This window comes from Boleophthalmus pectinirostris, unplaced genomic scaffold (assembly GCF_026225935.1).
Source record: "Boleophthalmus pectinirostris isolate CB_2022bp ecotype Guang Dong unplaced genomic scaffold, ASM2622593v1 HiC_scaffold_20, whole genome shotgun sequence".
Taxonomy (NCBI): Eukaryota; Metazoa; Chordata; class Actinopteri; order Gobiiformes; family Gobiidae; genus Boleophthalmus; species Boleophthalmus pectinirostris.
The window spans coordinates 9,963,072-9,982,137 of NW_026571153.1; the positions used below are offsets into that span (position 1 = coordinate 9,963,072).

Consider the following 19,066-nt stretch of genomic DNA (forward strand, 5'->3'; position numbering starts at 1 on the left):
CACTTAATTATGGCTGATTTAGTCCTCCATAAATATTGTGCTGAAATTGTGTGACACAGCAGACTCATCACAGGATGCCTACACATTTGTTTTGAAATGGTCTAATTATTCTTTCAAATCAAAGTGAATCTGTAAGACACATGTATAAACTTAAAGTGAAATCAGCCCTTGTGCTGGTTAAAAAGACTTTGACTCAGTTTTTTTCCAGGTTAGATTTTCCAGGCCACTTGTAAATAGTGTGTCTAAGATATTTCTGGTTCATTCTTATACTCTTTGTCCTGAAAGGATGATTTGTCCTGACTGTATCGTCCCATTTTTACACAAATCTCTTGACCTTTATAAGTATCATGGCCTGAACAGTGTGTAGGACCCTGTGCTGTTGTGTGTGTGCTTTCTCTGTGGCTTGTGTCTCTAACTCGTCCTGTCTCTCTTGTCCCGTGTCCAGATGGACATGTGTGCGTGCTCTGATGTGCTTCTGTGTAAACTGCCCGCTCTGCTGCGCTGTCTGGGAGCCCTGCTGGCCCTGGACATAAGGGGGTCGGGGGAAGACCTGGTCCCCGCTGGTCCCTTGTCCTCCTCCCAGTCGTCGCTTCTGTCCACAGACTTCCTGCTCTTCTACAGCGCTGCCATGGCGCTGCTCTACGTGCTCTACTGTTACCTGCTCACATAAAGACACTGGCCGTCCTCCATGTGCCCGCATACAGCTGCTGCAGAGGGGGCACCCTGCAGCTCAGCACCTTGTGACAAACAGCAAAACAAAGCTCTTTCTGTAGAATGGAGGTTCTAGCAAACACAAGCACTACACAGAGCACAGGACAGAGATGCCTTAGCCTTTAGCCTTTAGCCTCGCCTTGTCCCTCCGACGGCCGCACAGCATGTTTGAAACAAGAGGAGCAGAGGAGCAGGACAGAGCTGCCCACAGGCACACAGCCCGAGCTTCACTCAGCAGTGATTCGGTATGGACTGTTGCTTTGTACGATGAAATAACACATTTCATTTGTCACTGCAGAAATTGTTATTGTCCATGAACATTGTTTGAATACAGTGATGTTCATGAGTAGACACAGCGAGTCCATTTAAGTGAAGGAGTGTACAGTGGCATGTTGCAGTCGGGAAAGCGCATGTTAATGGGAACAAGTTGCATCCAGAACTTTAGAGAAACAAAGAGCAGGGTATCGAAAGAAATAAGATGATTGTCCAGTGAAATCTTGAATCTCGGCCCGGCCTGCTGTGCCTGAGCAGCTCTGTCTTCTCCAAACCTTCCCTTTAAATATGAAATGTGAATGTGACTTTAGCCTTTACATGAAGCCAGACTTACTGACTGACCACTACACCAACCACGTGAGACAGCAGGTGGCGCTGTTGTCTGCGCCAAACTGACGGTACAAACCCTCTAATTCCAGGAGGTTATGAATTTAGAATTTAGAGTTTGGTCTTTGGAGTTCATTTGGACCAGACCAGTTTCATATTCTTTTGTAAAAATGTAAACATCTTAAATTATTGTTCTTTTCTTTATTTATTTTGTGTTGATCAGTTCTACGATATAGGCTTCGGTAGAATCAGTTAGCTAATCAGCATTAAGCCTTGAGAAAGCATGGAGTGTGCTTAAAATAATGCACACACAGGTCAACCCATAGTGATCAATATTCAATTATACTCAGTTTAAATATCATTGATTGTTGATGTTAGCCTAACATCGGACTGGTAAATCACTGATCCTTGGAGGCTACATCTAACACAAGTGGACTGAGCTTTTTCCACCTTAAATCGATCCCGGTTCAGCAGCTCAGCCTGATTAGAGCTCACTGCACTGGTGGGAGTCCTAACACTAATGCCAACACTACACATCAAAGTCAGACTAGAGGGACCTAGACTCAAGTGAACTTAGCTAATATTTGTGTCACTGGGAGAGCAACGCTGTCTGGTGTTTATAATGTGCAGTTCTAATTATTTTCAGGTACATTTAGGGCGATATGAAAAGAAAAAAATGTTCTAAGTTTTTTTAAGTTGATGTTCATATAATAAGATGCATTTCAATATTAATTTATGTTAGGGGATGTAGCCAGGCTGGCGTCACCTAGTGCCTCCGCTCAATTTCATTTCTTTTCAGCAACTAGGTCAGGAATCGGAATACACTAGACCAGACATGTCCAAACTGTGGCTCATGAGCCAAATGCAGCCCTTAGACAATTTTTTCTTGGCCCTCAGGCTTCCAGGTGAATTGGCCCAAATGACCTTGCATCAATTAAAAATGAACTTTTTACTGCAAGTGTTTTGAAAATCTACCTTGATACAGTTAATATTTAATATTTAGTGTGCTGTTTTAAGGATCTTAGCATGAATAAAGACTGATGGCTCATTCTAATGTGTTAAACATGCACATATTTAAATTACTCACTGTATTCAGCACCAGTCTACGGCCCTCGATCAGCCCTCTGCTTTGTCTGTGTTTAGATATGTGGCCCTTAATGAAAAAAGTTTTCAGCCCTGCACTAGACATATTTGCAAAAATCTTGGAAGTGCGAGTTCGGGCATCAGCAATTCAGCGAAGAGCCATACATTCTGTGCTGGCAAGGATTCCTGAGATCGCGGATTTAAAGCCAGAACAAAGAGAATGTTTGGTGAATTTTATCAAGCGGAAAGACATTATTGCCCTTCTTCCTACAGGATTTGGGAAAAGCTTAATATACCAGTTAACTCCGTTAGCGGCGGATTACATACATCACAACCAAATAGCGATTGGCTATTGGTTAAATTTAAAAAGTACCCACCTACTGTCAAGCAAACGAATCCTAATGCTGTAAGTACAGACGGTTTCTACAAAGTGAGACCAGCTGATGAATCAGGCTAGTTAGGGATGTAAAAATAACCAAAATATTGTGATACTGTATCGTCAAAAGTCTCACAATAACATCATGGACTGTCACAATATATCGAACTACAAGTCTCTACTTAAATTCATTGTTATGGTGCAGCGATATCTAAAAAAAAAAAACAGAGGGAACTACATAGACCATGATCCTTTGGTGTTACCATTGGACACTTATAAATCTTAATTCTTCATATTACAACAGTACCATTATTAACAGTGTCAGTGTTTTTTTAAAGAAGTACCGATAAGCAGCATATTCAGTTTTGTTAGCCTCTATAAATATTGCAATAAATATGATACCGTGAGATCCATATTGTGAAATTTGGATATCGTTACATCCCTAGTTTCCGTAAGACAAACATTACAAACTTTTAATCGTTCAAAACCTCATGCTTTTACTGAGAGCAGACTCCATTAAAATTACTCAATTACTGGCGATAAGAAATGACTGAATCCCTATTAAAATTGCCCAATCCCAGTTGTGATTTCTTAGAAAATGTCTCATATTAATATGGCATTTCTCCAAGTTTTGAAAAAAGTTGACATTTTTAAAGAATTACCAGGAAACCAGAACTAAACTTTCTGTTCAATATTATGACCAGATCGTCTGTCAATCCCAGTGACACAATCCAGCATGTAAACAAAAGCCATTCTGTTCAAATAGCACTATTGTTTTGTAAGATGACTCGCAGATCCTGGGAAATGTAGTCCGTCCATGACACGTCTCAGACACTGTCCACTGTAAAATATACACCCAACGCCTGTTTAAGCTTTTTTAACGAGAGTATCTAGCCTGCTGTTCCGATGAACTTTCTACTGGTTGAATGCAGATGGATATTTTGTAAACTGGAGAAGCACCTACATCAACCCGACCTTGCTATATTCTTTAATACGTTAGTGAAGCAGAAATATTGTTGTACTTTATATTTATATCTTACCTTAAGAATCTTTTTTGAGTTTATATAAATCTATATGGAAGTTTTTTCTCCTTGTTGTAAAGAAATTATTAAAAACTTTGAACATGTGTTTTGTCTGCTTATGCTGCTTATGTGCTTTATGATGATTATAGTGAAGAGGGCATCTGCAGCAGCCTGTGCAAATCCAAAAACATCACTTTATTCAGTTGCAGATTCCCAGAGGTGGGGACTTGAAAGTTGTGACTTGGACTCGACTCGTATTTTTTAGGATTTGGGACTTGACTTGGACTTGAGATGTGTGACTTGAGAAGACTTGAGAAGCACTTTTAAACATAAACATCATGGATTGAGCTGTCAGATCTACTGACCCACAGGTTGGCTGGTGTGATTCCAGCTCCCACAGATGAATGCTGCCGTTGTGTTCATGGGCAAGACACTTATCCCACCTTGCCCCCAGTGTCTGTGTACACTGGTGTATGACTCTGTGCGGTTCCTTGTTGTAAAGCACTTTGAGTGCCTTAAAGGTGGAAAAGCGCTATAGAAAAATTTGACCATTTACCATTTAAATTTGAATTCTTTCTATTCTGACCGTAATGATTCACAGTAAGATCTTGTCAAGGCATTTAAAAAGTAAAAATTAACAGCTCTTGTATACTCTATAAATACTCATACCATGACTTTTAAGTACTATTTAGTTTAAAATTCATATAAATTGCAAAACTCTAAGCTGGTTTAAAGACTTGAAACTTGACTTGAAGCTCAAAGCAGATGACTTGGACTTGGAACTTGACTCGGACTTGAGGTCAAAGACTTGAGACTTACTTGAGACTTGCAAAACAACAACTTGGTCCCACCTCTGCATATTTCTGTTGACCACTAGAGGCCAGCACATTGAAAGTTTTCAGCTGTAGTATCCCTAATACTGTCAATGCGGATTTGTCTAGTACTCTGAATCCTGCCTAGTAACAGTAACAGTGGCACATTTGGCTTACAGGGAAAAAAAATGACATGGTTTATTGTAATAATCGAATAACATGACTCAGTTTGATCACACAATGTTACATAATTTAAATGCACAAATTATAAACCAAATCTGTTGGCTGTTGAATATTTTTATAATGAGTTTTGGCCATGTAATCGCTGCAAAATTGTGTTTTCATCATGTCTAATTGCTGATGTGACAGGCCTGCAGTTCCCCTCTTTGCCCTTTGCTCTGTGCACTAACCTCTCTGTGAATAATAAGTTTTGTAGGACCCTGGATGCCCTGTTTTGGTGCAGGTGAGTACAACGCATCAGTCTCAAAGCTGTAGACGTTTCTATTCAAACGTGAGAAATTTGCTTCAGCCTGCAGCCTCTGTATGCACAACCACTCCTGCCCGGCCCATAGACATTCATGTACACGCATCAATCAAACACACAGTCTATCTAACAATGAGCTGTGTTGTATTCTGTGCATGCCCATGGGATCATCGTGCAATTACTCTTGAAATGATAAATTCATGTGAAAATCCACTATGAAACATTTCTGGTGGGGATTTTGCCATTTGTTTGCTTTGTTTGTCATCCCTAGTGTTCAAGTTGGCTATTGTTTCGATAATTTAGACCTATTTAGACTACCTTTTATTCACTCCTGGTGTTTAAAACTTTCACAGTTACTCCTTTAAAGGGCCAATTTTATGCTATTTTCTGATCTGTTAAAGGCTAATGTTGTTTTCTCATCAAAAACATCAGCTACCTGGAGTTGTTTTGTTTCATTCACACATGTTTAACTCACAAACCCTGCAGATATAGGCTGAGTTCTGCTCTCACACTGAAAGTACTCGGTTCCTCCTTGTGCTTCACTGTGTTTTTAAACCCCATACACCTTCACTAGAATAATTTGGATACTTTCAGCTCTTGAATCGCCAAACTCGACTCAACTAAAGGTAAAAGAGTAGATGTTAACTTGAAAACTACTGCCAGAGGTGGGACCAAGTCTCTGTTTTGCAAGTCTCAAATAAGTCTCAAGTCTTTGACCTCAAGTCCAAGTCAAGTCTCCAGTCACTTTGAGCTTTGAGCTTCAAGTCATTTCAAGTCTTTAAACCAAAGCACCAAATAAAGCTTAGATTTTTGCAATTTATATGAATTTTAAACTAAATTGTACTTAAGTCATGGTGTATTTATATATGAGTATTTATAGAGTATGCAAATGGAATTTAAATGCATTTTTTCCCCGCCTTTTTTTAAATGTGTTGACAAGATCTTAGTGTGAATCATTACAGTCAGAATAGAACAAATTCAGATTTAAAAGTGCTTTTCAAGTCATCTCAAGTCACAGGCCTCAAGTCCAAGTCAAATCCCGAGTCGAGTCCCAATTCTTAGTCCATTTTATCACGTCTCAAGACCTAAAAATAGTGACTCAAGTCTGACTCGAGTCCAAGTCATGACTTGCAAGTGCCCAACTCTGACTACCCCTTCCTGACATCACAAGGTGGAACAGAGCATTTTGAGGTTTGGAGATGTGGACAGATTAATAATAAAGAGTTACTCAAACATGTGTGAATGAAACAAAACACAACTCCAGGTAGCCAGTGTTTCTGATGAGGAACAGATCAGAAAATAGCCTAAAAGAGTAAATGTGTAAGTTTTAAACATCAAATAAATAGATCTAAATTATCGAAACATTAGGCAACACTAGGCCTGACAAACAAAACAAACATATCCCCACCAGAAATGTTACGTAGAAGATAACAACATTCTAACATGACTTAAAGCTCACAAGAGTCAATTTTGTGTAATATAGGACCTTTAAAGTGCTTTCTCTCCAGCAGGGTTCACTTCAGGTTACTTCTGTATTCATAGAGTGACCAGATTTTCAAAATAAAAAACTGGAACACCCCCTGTTTGTGGTGATTGGTAATAATAAAACTGTGAAACGAGTGCGTAATTAAGGAAAATTGTTATGCAGAGACCATTCATGACTAAAATGTGAGTCCAGTATAATCACATTTTCTTTGTGTTTCGGTCATTTTTAAGAAGCTTTTTCTGTATTTTACCAAAACAATTGACACTGTATTCCTCTCTTTATCAGATCAGGTCAAAAATAGGGACATCTGGGACATTTCTTGCATAAAACTTCAACAAATCAATGGTTTTGGATAAATCTGCTGGGACATGAGACACAGGGCTCAAAACTCAAACTGCACTTGCCCATTCATGACTAACATTTAACATTTTCTTTGTGTTTTGGTCATTTTTAAGCAGCTTTTCTTTATTTTACCTAAACAAGTGACAATTTATGCCTCTTTTTACTGTTGACAGGGATCAAATTGGTCAAAAATAGGGACATTTCTTGTATAAAACTGGGACAAATCAGTGGTTTGGATAAATCTGCTGGGGGGCTAGGACTGTCCCGGGTAAATATGGACGTCTGCTCACCCTGCGTTTGCAAAATAACCCAAAAAAACTATTAGATCTATTTTGGCTTGTTGTAATATTTAAGACACAGAGCATAGATGACAGCGTAGTCCTGTTTTTATATTCATGGTTTTGTGCTTGGCATTTTGAGTGCAAACCTTGGCTGCTTTTTGACAGCGGGGGAAGGACACTATACGGCACGCTGCTTTTACACCTCTCCACTTTCATCGCCTTTTTAAGACACATTTGTATGCGTCGCCGGAGTCGTGGCTTACGTCTGAATGAAAGCGCTTCATAACATGCAAAGTTGGGCCCCGGTGCGCTGCTTTACAACTGGTTCCGAGGCGCGGGCTGCTTATTGCAAATCAAAGTGGCACTAAGTCTCATTTAATAGGCTTTTATTTCAGACTGGGAGGAGGCAATAGACACTCCACTTGTGAGCCAGCGTGCGCGTACGAAGTCTGAGAAATAGATTTAACCCTTTAATCGAGAATGGGGAATATTTAGGCAGTGTGAAGGTGTCTGTCCTCCATGTCCTTGTACACTAAAGCAGTCAGGAAATAGTTTTTTGTTGTTGTTGTTGTTGTTGCCTGCAGTGTTTCACAGTATGGCATTAAAAAGTATCCATGGACATTTATTACAAGGCAGATATGTGTGGAGGCAGGCTTGCTCCAGAATTTCAAAATAAAAGACAAGGATATCCAGTTTTTGGTGGCTGGTAATAATAAAATTGTGAAACGAGTGCGTAATTAAGGAAAATTATTACGCAGAGACCATTCATGACTAACACGAGTCAGTATAGTCACATTTTCTTTGTGTTTTGGTCATTTTTAAGCAGCTTTTCTTTATTTTATCTAAATAAGTGACAATTAATGCCTCTCTTTACTGTTGGCAGGGATCACTTGTGAGCCAGCGTGCGCGTACGAAGTCTGAGAAATGGATTTAACCCTTTAATCGAGAATGGGGAATATTTAGGCAGTGTGAAGGCGTCTGTCGTCTTTAATAAAATTGTGAAACGAGTGTGTAATTAAGGAAAATTATTACGCAGAGACCATTCATGTCTAACATGAGTCAGTATAGTCACATTTTCTTTGTGTTTTGGTCATTTTTAAGCAGCTTTTCTGTATTTTACCTAAACAAATGACAATTAATGCCTCTCTTTACTGTTGGCAGGGATCAAATTGGTCAAAAATAGAGACACCTGGGACATTTCTTGTTTAAAACTGGGACAAATTAATGGTTTTGGATAAATCTGGTGGGACAGGGGACACAGGGATCAAAACTGGGACTGACCCGAGTAAATAGAGATATCTGGTCAGTGGTCACTACTGTACGACTATATGCAACATTAAAGGTCCTATATTACGAAAAACTGATTCTTGAGCTTTTAGGCATGTTTTAATGTTGTTGCCTCATCAGAAATATTCACGGAGTTGTGTTTTGCTTCATTCACACATGTTTGAGTAACATTTTATTATTAATCTGTCTGCATCTCTAAAGCACAAAATGCTCTGTTCCACCTTGTGATGCCATGTAGAGGTAAGTTTCAAGTTAACAGCTATGTCTTATCTTTTGTTCAGTAGAGATTGGCAATTTCAGGGTTAAAATCATTCAAATGATTCCAATGAAGGTGTATGGAGTTTAAATACATAGTGTTTTTTTTATTTGAGAGAAGAACAGAAACACAGGATTTGTGTGTTAATCATGTGTGAATAAAACAAAACAAATATCAAGGTGTGTTTTTGATGAGGAAACATTATTATAGAGATCAGAGAACTGTGTAATATGAACAGCCACAGCATGATGCATGTATGTGAGTATGTACTCCATGTGAGTTTCTGCAGTTTTCTGAGCATGTTCCCTCTGTCCCCAGGAGCAGCTGTGCCCCCCCGCGCTGCTGCTGGAGGAGGGTCTGGGCAGAGTGGTTCAGCTGGTGCAGGCTTTGGTGGAGCTCGCTGATGGAATCCAGAGCAAAGCAGAGCCGAGACGAGCCACCTTCACCCTGTGACAGACGGAGACATGATGGCACAGACTGGACTTGTCACCACCAAACACACATTCCTCACTGCCCACTGTATTTTTATAAAGAATGTTTTAATGGCGCACCATGGAGCTCTTCAGGTGGATGTCTGTCTCCTGCTTGTCTCCATGGAAATATTATTGCTTTGTCTGAAATGTTCTACACATAATGCCATTAAGACTTACCTGTATCTTGCATTTAAATAATAATAATAATAATAATAATAATAATAATAATAATAATAATAATAATAAATCACAGGTGTTTTATTGCTCAAAAATGTCTTGGAAAACATTGCATTCTTGCTGTGAGGATGGTCTCCTCTCCACCGATCTGACCTGTAACTTGGCCTGGTGGCATCCCCTATGGACTTCTCTCCTTGGAGAAGGTGGATTCAGTTTAGCAGTGCTGAACTTTCCAGACAAAGTAATAACATTAAGTCCCCCTGAAGAGTTACAGTGCATCTTTAAACAATATCAATGTAATAAAATACTACTTTGCAAGATTTACAGTCTCTTCATTTTGACCAAAATAATGTTTATGATGCAAAATAATTTTAGTCAAGTTTTGAACATATGTGAGCAGAGGAGGGGACTTGCACGTCGTGACTTGGACTCAAGTCAGACTTGAGTCACTATTTTCAGGACTTGAGACTTGACGTGATAAAATGAACTAAAACCTGGGACTCAACTTGGACTTAAAGGTCAGTGACTTGGGACTTGAGAAGTACTTTTATATCTGAATTCTTTCTGTTCTGACCGTAATGATTCACACTAAGAAGACATTTAAAAGAAAAAATAACATTTCTACAACTCTTACATACTCTTTAGAAACTCATATATAAATATACTATGATTTTTTTTAAGTACAATTTATCTTAAAATTCAGATAAATTGAAAAAACATAAGCTATATTTGGTACTTAGGTTTAAAGACTTGAAATGACTTGAAGCTCAAAGCAGACGACTTGGACTTGGACTTACGGGCCAGTGACTCGAGACTTGACTTGGACTTGCGGTCAAAGACTTGAGACTTACTTGAGACTTGCAAAACAATGACTTGGTCCCACCTGTGCTTGTGAGAGACATTTAGATTAGTTTCTCTAAAGACAATAGTGTATTTGCTTCTTTGTTTCTTTGAATAATTAAGTATTATAATAATTCTGCATATTTTGTTTTACCAAATGTAATTACACACACGACTAAATAACTTCTGTGTAGACATCCATTGATTTTTTATTGAGAGCTGTTTTGTTTTGACACTCAAATTTAAATTACAAGAAAATAAGACAACCCTGACTGCCAAGAGATGTTAATAGCTAACCTTTATTTTTTTAATAGCTGACATCCATTTACTTTGAAACACTGGTTGTCACAGAATACATCTTCTCAAACACATTTTCTGCTCCACAGTCCCTCAAAGGTCACAACATCCTGCTCCCTGAGTCCAAACTGAAACTCTCTAATGAACTCTGCATTAATTTGGAGTGAATTTGGTTTGGAGTCAGGTCCATATTAGGAATAGGAATTTATTAACAGACAAAATAGCAAAAATAAAAAAAACAGGATCATGTTAACATGAACATTTTAAGACCAAAATGACAGCAATTACAGTGAGTGGGGTAACAATACTGGAGCCAGGGTCAGAAGAAGCAGAAGTGTTTCCGTGTTCACTGCTCCTTGTTTATTCCTTACGTAGGCCCATATATTTTGTTAATTTTTCATTGAACATTGCCTAATATAAGACTTATTATTTATACTTATCACTTTTGACTCACTATTTTTTGGACTTGAGACATGACTTGATAAAATAGACTAAGATTTGGGACTCGATGTGGACTTGAATCTCAATGATTTGGGAAGACTTGCTATTCTGACTGTAATGATTCACACTAAGATCTTTTTTTTTTTTTTTCAAACTTATTTAATAAGTAGTCTAGTATACTTAATAAAATATTTAAATAAAGACCAAAAGCTGAGTAAAACACACACACACACACACACACAAATAAAATAAATACATTTTAAAATAGAAAATAGAAAAAAACAAACAAACAAACAAAACAAAACGAAAAACAAATACCAGGTCACCTACTCACAATAAACATGTACCAGACTGAAAAGAGAGAGTGAAATAGGAATCAATCAAAGACAAGAATGAAAAACATCATTCTGGAACAGACTCAACAAACTGAAAAAATCGAACCCACGTTTTCTTGAAAATCTTCAGTGACCCCCCAAGAGTCTAAGATCTTGACAAAACATTTAAAAAGGAAAATTTAGCATTTCTACTACTCTTATATAAATACTCGTACATAAAAATACCAGGACTTTTTAAGTACAATTTAGTTTAAATTTCATATAAATTGCAAAAATCTTGACTTGAAGCTCAAAGCAGACGACTTGGACTTGACTTGGACTTATGGGCCAGTGACTCGAGACTTGACTTGGACTTGCCTGTATTTGACTTGGGACTTGACTCAGACTTGAGGCCAAAGACTTGAGACTTACTTGAGACTTTTCTTTAGTTGTATGAATAATAATGCATTTTAGGAAGATTTACATCACCGGTTATCCAAACATATGCCAGTTCCAAATATTAAATTAGAAAAAGTTATGTATGGCTTTGTCCTAAATAATTATCAGAATGATTTAACTATTAACTCCATAATTTTTTTATTCGTAAAAATAGATTCTTCAAGAGTCGACCAAACTTCAATGCTTTTCATAAGGAATAATGTATATTTTTTTTCTTCTCTGAAATGTATGAAACAACATTCTGCGGTGCAATTTACGAGGACTGTTGAGCGACTGAAATTGATGGAAAACACCTAGCTCTATCCCTCCACCTTTTTTTTTTTATTTATTTATTATTTTTTTTACAATTTTATTCTATCTTTTCTTGTATATTTATGATGCTACTCCTGCTTCTTGTAAAAAAAAATAAATAAAAAAAAATAAAAAATTCGTTATTGATCAGGCCTAGCTGTTGGATGTGTCGCCCTCTGGTGCTCGGGTGAGGAACTGCAGCAGGTGGAGGCGCCATGTGGAAGTCTTTTACGGATCCTCTTCGGCGCTCATCTAAACTAGTCTAAATCCTGGTAAGACTAGTCTGCTCTAAATGCGCCAGGACACGGGGCAGATTAACATTTCAGAGGGTTTGGACTTTATTTTTGGTTCTTAAACTAAACTAGCGTTAGCACACACAGCTGGGTCCAATTACGCGCTCGTCTCGTGCTCAGGGAGGCGTTCAATGACAGAAAACCTTTATTTATCTGTTTAAAATGTCTGAAACTGTGGCTGTGAACTGATGTTTCCCAATTTGGATGCTTTTTATGTATAACCCTTGAAAAAAACAAAAAACAGTTGCTATAGAATTGAACAGCTCACAAATAAGTCAATAATTCAGTGAACTGTCATAATTTCTATGGTAAAGTATGATATTAAAACAGTATTAAAGGAAGACCAAAACAGTGATGAGCCGTGATAGAGTTTACCTTGTATAGATTGTACCAGATTTTCATTTCATTTTAGTTGTTGATAACATATGTGTCAGTATAGTCATATTATTTTCTTTGTGTTTTCCGTAATTTTACCTAAACAAAAACCTGAAACAAAAACCTGGACAATTTATGCCTCTCTTCACTGTTTACAGGGATCAAATTGGTCAAAAATTGGGACACTAGGGACATATTTTCTATAAAACTGGGACAAATCTGTGGTTTTGGATAAATCCACTTGGAGAGGGGACACAGGGCTCAAAACTGGGACTGTCCCTGGGAAATAGGGGGGGTCTGCCCTATGTTCCCTTATTTCTAAGATTTCTTTCTTAAGTCAAGTTTTTTATTTTTATACTGCATTTAAAGGGATGATTCAGAGTAATTTCAACCTAGGATCCTTTGCACCATGACCTCTGCATTATATCATTACTACATTACATCTGCTCCCGGATAATAGGTTGGGTGTAATTGATGACCAAATTGGGAGAAACTGGGATAAATTCTGATGTAAATTGATGATGAAGTAAATGTGGGAACATAGGGCCTAATTTTGGAAAGAAGAAAAAAAAACAACTTAGAAATGAGTGAACATAGGACTGAGGAAACAGAGACGCGCTCCAGAAATAGGGACGTCTGGTCACTTTAACCTTGTACCAACATGATGCTGTTTTGTTGTCAGACATGAGCAGACCATGAGGAGCTTTGTGAAAACAGCTCAGACAAAGACGCTGCTCCACAACAAGTTTGTGATGTGTCTGGGAGGATCAGGTGAGAAATGCACAAGGCTGCTACTTTGGACATTTTTCTGAAAGCTAAATAAATAGGATTTGGGTTTAACAATACGTGATATTGGTTGAATATCACTTATTGGTTCTATAATGAAAACTGTTGAATATTATACATTTAGAAAAGGATTCGCTGGGATTATCCAAGTTATTGTGTCAGTTGAATTCATTTGTATTCTTGTGATCTTTTCCTATTTTTCATTTTTAATTGGGAAGAACAAATATTATATAGACAGATTTTTCCAGTTCAATTATAGTATCTTTCCCAACTACTTAAATGGGCTTTTCCTTTTCTCCACATGCACGAAACAAGCATTGTTACCCAATCCAAGACCTTCACAAGTGCTTTTCACTATTATTTATTTTGCACGTATATAACAACAATAAAAAAATAAAATAAAGTAAATGTGGATAGAGGCAAAAAACCCAAAAGGGCTTATATTAATGCCTCCACCGTATGAATACATAAAAAATTTAACATTATCGCTGTGCATATAAAAAAAAAATAATAATAATAATACATTTATACACCATGGATTAAATCCATTTGATTCAAACATGAATTAAAATACAATGAAACATCCACAATTGAATGATTATCAAATATGATCATGAAAGATCAAACATTTCCTCACACTCTTTTTAAACAACCCTTCTGATGTGCCGTCACTAACCAGATGTGAAAAACTGGCTCCACAATTTACAGCCTCTGGATCGTAGCAAAACTGAGCTCTTGATGTGACACATTTTGGAACATGAAAATTACGATTTTGACGAGTTTCGTATCTATGAATCTCTGCATTGGTTTTAAAGTAACATGTGAAATATACCATCTGTGCCTATTTTGGTATGTTAAAAAAGTAAAAATGAAAGACTAACCTATTTAGAAGAACAGGGGAGCTTAAGGGAAACATACAAACACCAATATAGTGTTATGTATGGTAAAATACAATTATTCTCCACAGGAAATTGAAAAGTTAAAAGAAATTTGTTGTAATGGGGTTGATATATTGTGATCTTTTCTGTGTAAATTCTATGTAATTTTATGATTCCAGCGCAGCGGTTGATGTACAAAGACCTTCAGACCGACAACTTTTTGACCCTGTCTAAGCTCAAGTCCAAAGTAAAACCTCAGTCCCTGCACAGCCCACGAGACACACATGAGTCACTGTTTGTGAATGGGAAGTAAACAGCCGTAAACAATCAGTCACCACAATAGGCTCCATTAGAATGCAACACTGTGCCTAGGTAATTAACATGGAAAATAAACCATGGCCTCAAGAGGTAATTAACAAAAGTAAATAGTTCTCCTGTTATTCCGACACGATAGGTTAGTGCAATTTGGATTTAAATGGAACTTGACGCTTGTTTGTGTTTTTGCCTTATTTGCCTGCATGGGGCTGATTCATTTTGGAGTAAATCGTTGTTTTAAATATGTGTCCAGCTTCTTAATTTCTGCCACAGCCGTCACATCAGAAAACATATTTGAACTGTTTGACTTTCTAAGATTAATGTTCATTCATTTGAGAGTGTATAGTAATTATTATTGTGATAACAGCTACACAGACTAATCGCTCAGTAAATGAAAGATGGAACAGTATTTTTTTTGGCTCAGTATTTACTGTGTATTTTGCACTAGTGCGAAAATATTTCTTATTTTTTGTATTATTACATTTTTATTGTAGACTGTTGAATAAGTAGCATAGTATAGTATGGTCTTAAAGGATTTTGTTTAGTTAAGTCAAGTCTTAATTAGTTTGTTTAGGATTATTGTGTCAGTGATACAAAGCAGTTTCAGTATTATCATTGTTTTGTTTTGTTCTGTAGCAATATATCACACTTGAGAATGTATTGTTGTGACAGGTCTGTAGAGTAATGCTGCCCTCTTGTGCCTGCAGGGGGAGCACTCAGGGAGAGCAATGGGTTTGCCTGGGTCTCATGTCCAATGGGACAGACTAAAGAGAGGTGGGACAGTACCACACAGAGCACCACCTGCTGCGCTTCTACTTCTACACGTGTGGACTCTGTGTACATGCAGAACGTCCTGGAGCAGCTCAGAGAGGGGCTCAGACTGAGGCTCAGGCCCGACCTCGTCATCGTCAGCTCCTGTGTGTTGGACATGATGCGGTACACGACTACTGTTGACTTTTACACTACTCTTTCCTGAAAGTACTTTATGTCACTGACACAATAACAGTAATGACAGATAATCCTAGTAAACCAGTTTTAAATACACAGTATCGTCAAAAGGCAGGAGCTGCAACAACATATAAACAGCAGAATGAACCAGTAATTAGCCATAGAAGTTAGTTATTCAACCCTCTACAGCTCAAACATTATTGTATTACAACAAAAATACCCAAAATCGTCCCACTTTTACAAAGAAAATGTACACACGATATGATATGGTAATTACCAGAGGTGGCGTCTTGCAAGTCGTGACTTGGACTCCAGTCAGTCTTGAGTCACTGTTTTTAGGACTTGAGACTTAACTTGATAAACTGGACTCGAATTGGACTTGAAGGTCAAAGACTTGGACTTAACTCGGACTTGAGGCCTGTGACTTGAGAAGCACTTTTAAATCTGAATTCACTCTATGATCTTGTCAGATTCCATTTCTACAACTTACATACTCTATAAATACTCACGTATAAATATGCTATGATTTTTTAAAAAGTACAATTCACCTTAAAATTCACATAAATTGCAAAAATCCAAGCTATATTTGGTACTTTGTTTTAAAGACTTGAAATGACTTGAAGTAAGTAAGTCTTTATTTATATGGGGCTTTTCACAGACATTTTTGTCAGAAAGACACTTTACAGAGCATTATTCAGCATTATATATTCACTCCATACCCTGGTGATGATAAGCTACTATTGTAGCCACAGCTGCCCTGGGGCAGACTGACAGAAGCACAGCTGCCATGCCAATCAGCGCCATCAGTCCATCCGACCACCACCATCACTCACACACACACACACACACACACCACTTTCATACTAGGCAATGTGGGTGCAGTGTCTTGCCTGAGGACCCAACGACAGTTATTCCCACTGGCGCCCCACTGTGGCACCTGATTTAACCAGTGGTCTCGCATCCAAGTACTAACCAGGCCCGGCCTTGCTTAACTTCTGAGATCTGACGGGATCAGTACAAGCCAATATGGCCACATGAACATTGAAACTCAAAGCAGACGACTTGGATTTGACTTGGACTTATGGGGCAGTGACTCGAGACTCGACTTGGACTTGCCTGTGTTTGACTTGGTACTTGACCTGGATTTGAGGTCAAAGACTTGAGACTTACTTGAGACTTGCAAAATGACGACTTAGTCCCACCTCCAGTAATTACTGTCACAGACTTAACTGAGATGTTATTGCTTAAACTGGAATGTTCCACTGCATTGCTTTAAACACATCTTTCTCCATGGAGACAATTCTTAGTAAGAATGCATGTTTATCCAGTTTTTAGCAATAAAAACACCTGTAATAAAATAAATGTAACATAGATAAGTTTAAAGCACAATAACATTTCCTTTGTGGCACTCTAATCAGAAAAGTAGCATACTGCACTTTGAATTACATTTTTACATTTGAATGCTTTTTATGTAGTTCCTTTCCCATTCCTTTTCATTCATCCATCCTTCCTTCCTTTCTTCTTCATGTTTTCTGCCTTGTTAATTATAAAATCAAAGTAATCCCTCAAAAAATCCAATATCAGAGTGTTCAGTCCAACATTGCTCTTGCTCATTTGTGTCTGTCCCCAGAGCAAACATCCGTGTACCGCAGATCAAAGTGTCTGTTTGCATGAGCGTCATGGTAGCGCGGCAGGTCGTGTTCCTGGCGGATTATCTTACTGAGTGCTCTTATTATGATGCAGTCAGAGGAGATAAGGTGGTTAATGCATTGTCCCCTGACTCTGCTCCCCTCACCAGGGCCGCAGCTCCAGTGCCACTCTCCATCTCTTTCACATTAACTCCACCATCACCAGACAGAGCGCGCCCCTGTGAGCCGCCTCTTCCTCATTTGTCTGTTTGTGTTCTTCTGCCCACATTTAATCAGACGAATCCTGGAGAGGCTCACGGAATATTAGAAAATACATCCAACGTGGAAAGTCGATCCATTATTGCTATAGTGAAAAATGACACGGAGACTCTATTGATTATAATATACATGTGTGTGTATTGACGTGTGCAAACTGACAAAGGCCATTGGTATTGTATAACCTTGAATATTAATATTTAAAGACACTCTTTAACTTCTCTGGAGGAGTGTATGACTTAATTTAATCTGTGTACGGGGGGTCTTAAAAGTCTTAAAAAGGTGTTAAATTTCATGTTCCTATATTCAGGCCTTAAAAAGTCTTAAATTATGTTGTCTAAGTCTTATTTTTTTCACAAAGGTCTTAAATTTCATTAGCCTATTTTTTTGTTTACTCAACCAGGCTGCAGTGCAATGTTAAATGGAGGGAGGAGAAAAAAAAACAACGTGAGATTATGTAACGTGAATGAACATCTAATTTGGAGTATGCACAAACAATACTTTGGTTTCTGCCACCAGCAGCAATGAGTAAACAATCAGCACAGTGGAGGAAGACGTTGGATAGATCACAGGGAAGTGTAGGTTTAATCCACAGTTAAAGGTCTTAAAAAAGTCTTAAATTTGGGGTAATCAAGCCTGGGGATACCCAGATATAGATCAGCAGAGTGGTGGTGGGTTTTTTTTTTCGCTGCATTTATTTGTGTGGATTCCTGTGTGAAAATATACAAGACAACCTACTGTGTAAGATTCCAGGTAAAATGTTTACATCTCCATGGAGATAAATGGCATACTCCCATGTGGAAAAGTTGTTTAAAGGGACAGTCCAGCATTTTGGACATAGGACCTCATTTCCTAGTGAGCCAGAGTGTTGGAGACGTGTGGAGACACTTTTTAAAAATATTCCATCCAGTCCTTGTATTTGCAGAGGTCGCTGGTGCTAGACTAGTGCATGTCAATGGCCATAGTTATCCTGCCACTAAAAACAGTCTTACACACTCCACAAAACACCCAAAGAAAATCTGTTATTACACCAGACTGTCGATGTGAATGTCTGTGTTGATAGAATAATGTCTGAAATAAAACTAACCTTGCATCACATGAATTGTTGTATGTTGAGGGACTATTTTCTCATATATCAGTCCGCCACTGCCAAGCTTTCTATCAAGAAGTACAACTTGCTGCTACTGTTCAGACATAAATCCTTCAAAGGTTGGTTTTAATTCTAAAATTTAAATTAGAATTAAAACATATTCTATTGACACGGACATTTACATCGACAGTCTGGTGTAATTAGTTATAGTAAATAGTTTTGCTTTGGGTGTTTTGTGGAGTGGGTAAGACTGTTTTTAGTGGCAGGATAACTATGGCCATTGACATGCACGAGCCTAACACCAGCGACCTCTGCATATACAAGGACTGGATGGAATATTTTAAAAAGTGTCTCCACACGTCTCCAACACTCTGGCTCACTAGGAAATGAGGTCCTATGTCCAAAATTATGAACTGTCCCTTTAAAATTAAATATTCTTGGCGCT

At 38.0% G+C, this 19,066-nt stretch overlaps 1 protein-coding gene and 1 long non-coding RNA gene across 4 annotated transcripts in view; both read left to right on the forward strand.

Moving 5' to 3' along the window:
• The window catches only part of lrch4 (leucine-rich repeats and calponin homology (CH) domain containing 4), a 69,419-nt gene extending 59,709 nt beyond the window's left edge, over window positions 1–9,710 (forward strand). For 2 of the 3 annotated variants that reach the window (XM_020936445.2, XM_055156117.1), the window contains one exon: window positions 446–3,896. In XM_020936445.2, coding sequence (XP_020792104.2) covers window positions 446–670 — 225 coding nt within the window. In that variant the 3' untranslated portion in view covers window positions 671–3,896. Of the gene's footprint in view, window positions 1–445; window positions 3,897–9,058 lie in introns of those variants that run through there. The other variant, XM_020936446.2, reaches the window with a different exon arrangement.
• Window positions 9,711–12,196: 2,486 nt separating this feature from the next.
• LOC129409828 (uncharacterized) lies at window positions 12,197–17,466 on the forward strand. The gene is made up of 4 exons (XR_008632603.1): window positions 12,197–12,304; window positions 13,383–13,471; window positions 14,544–14,611; window positions 15,387–17,466. It is a non-coding gene; the product is annotated as an uncharacterized LOC129409828 (long non-coding RNA).
• Window positions 17,467–19,066: the final 1,600 nt, after the last annotated feature.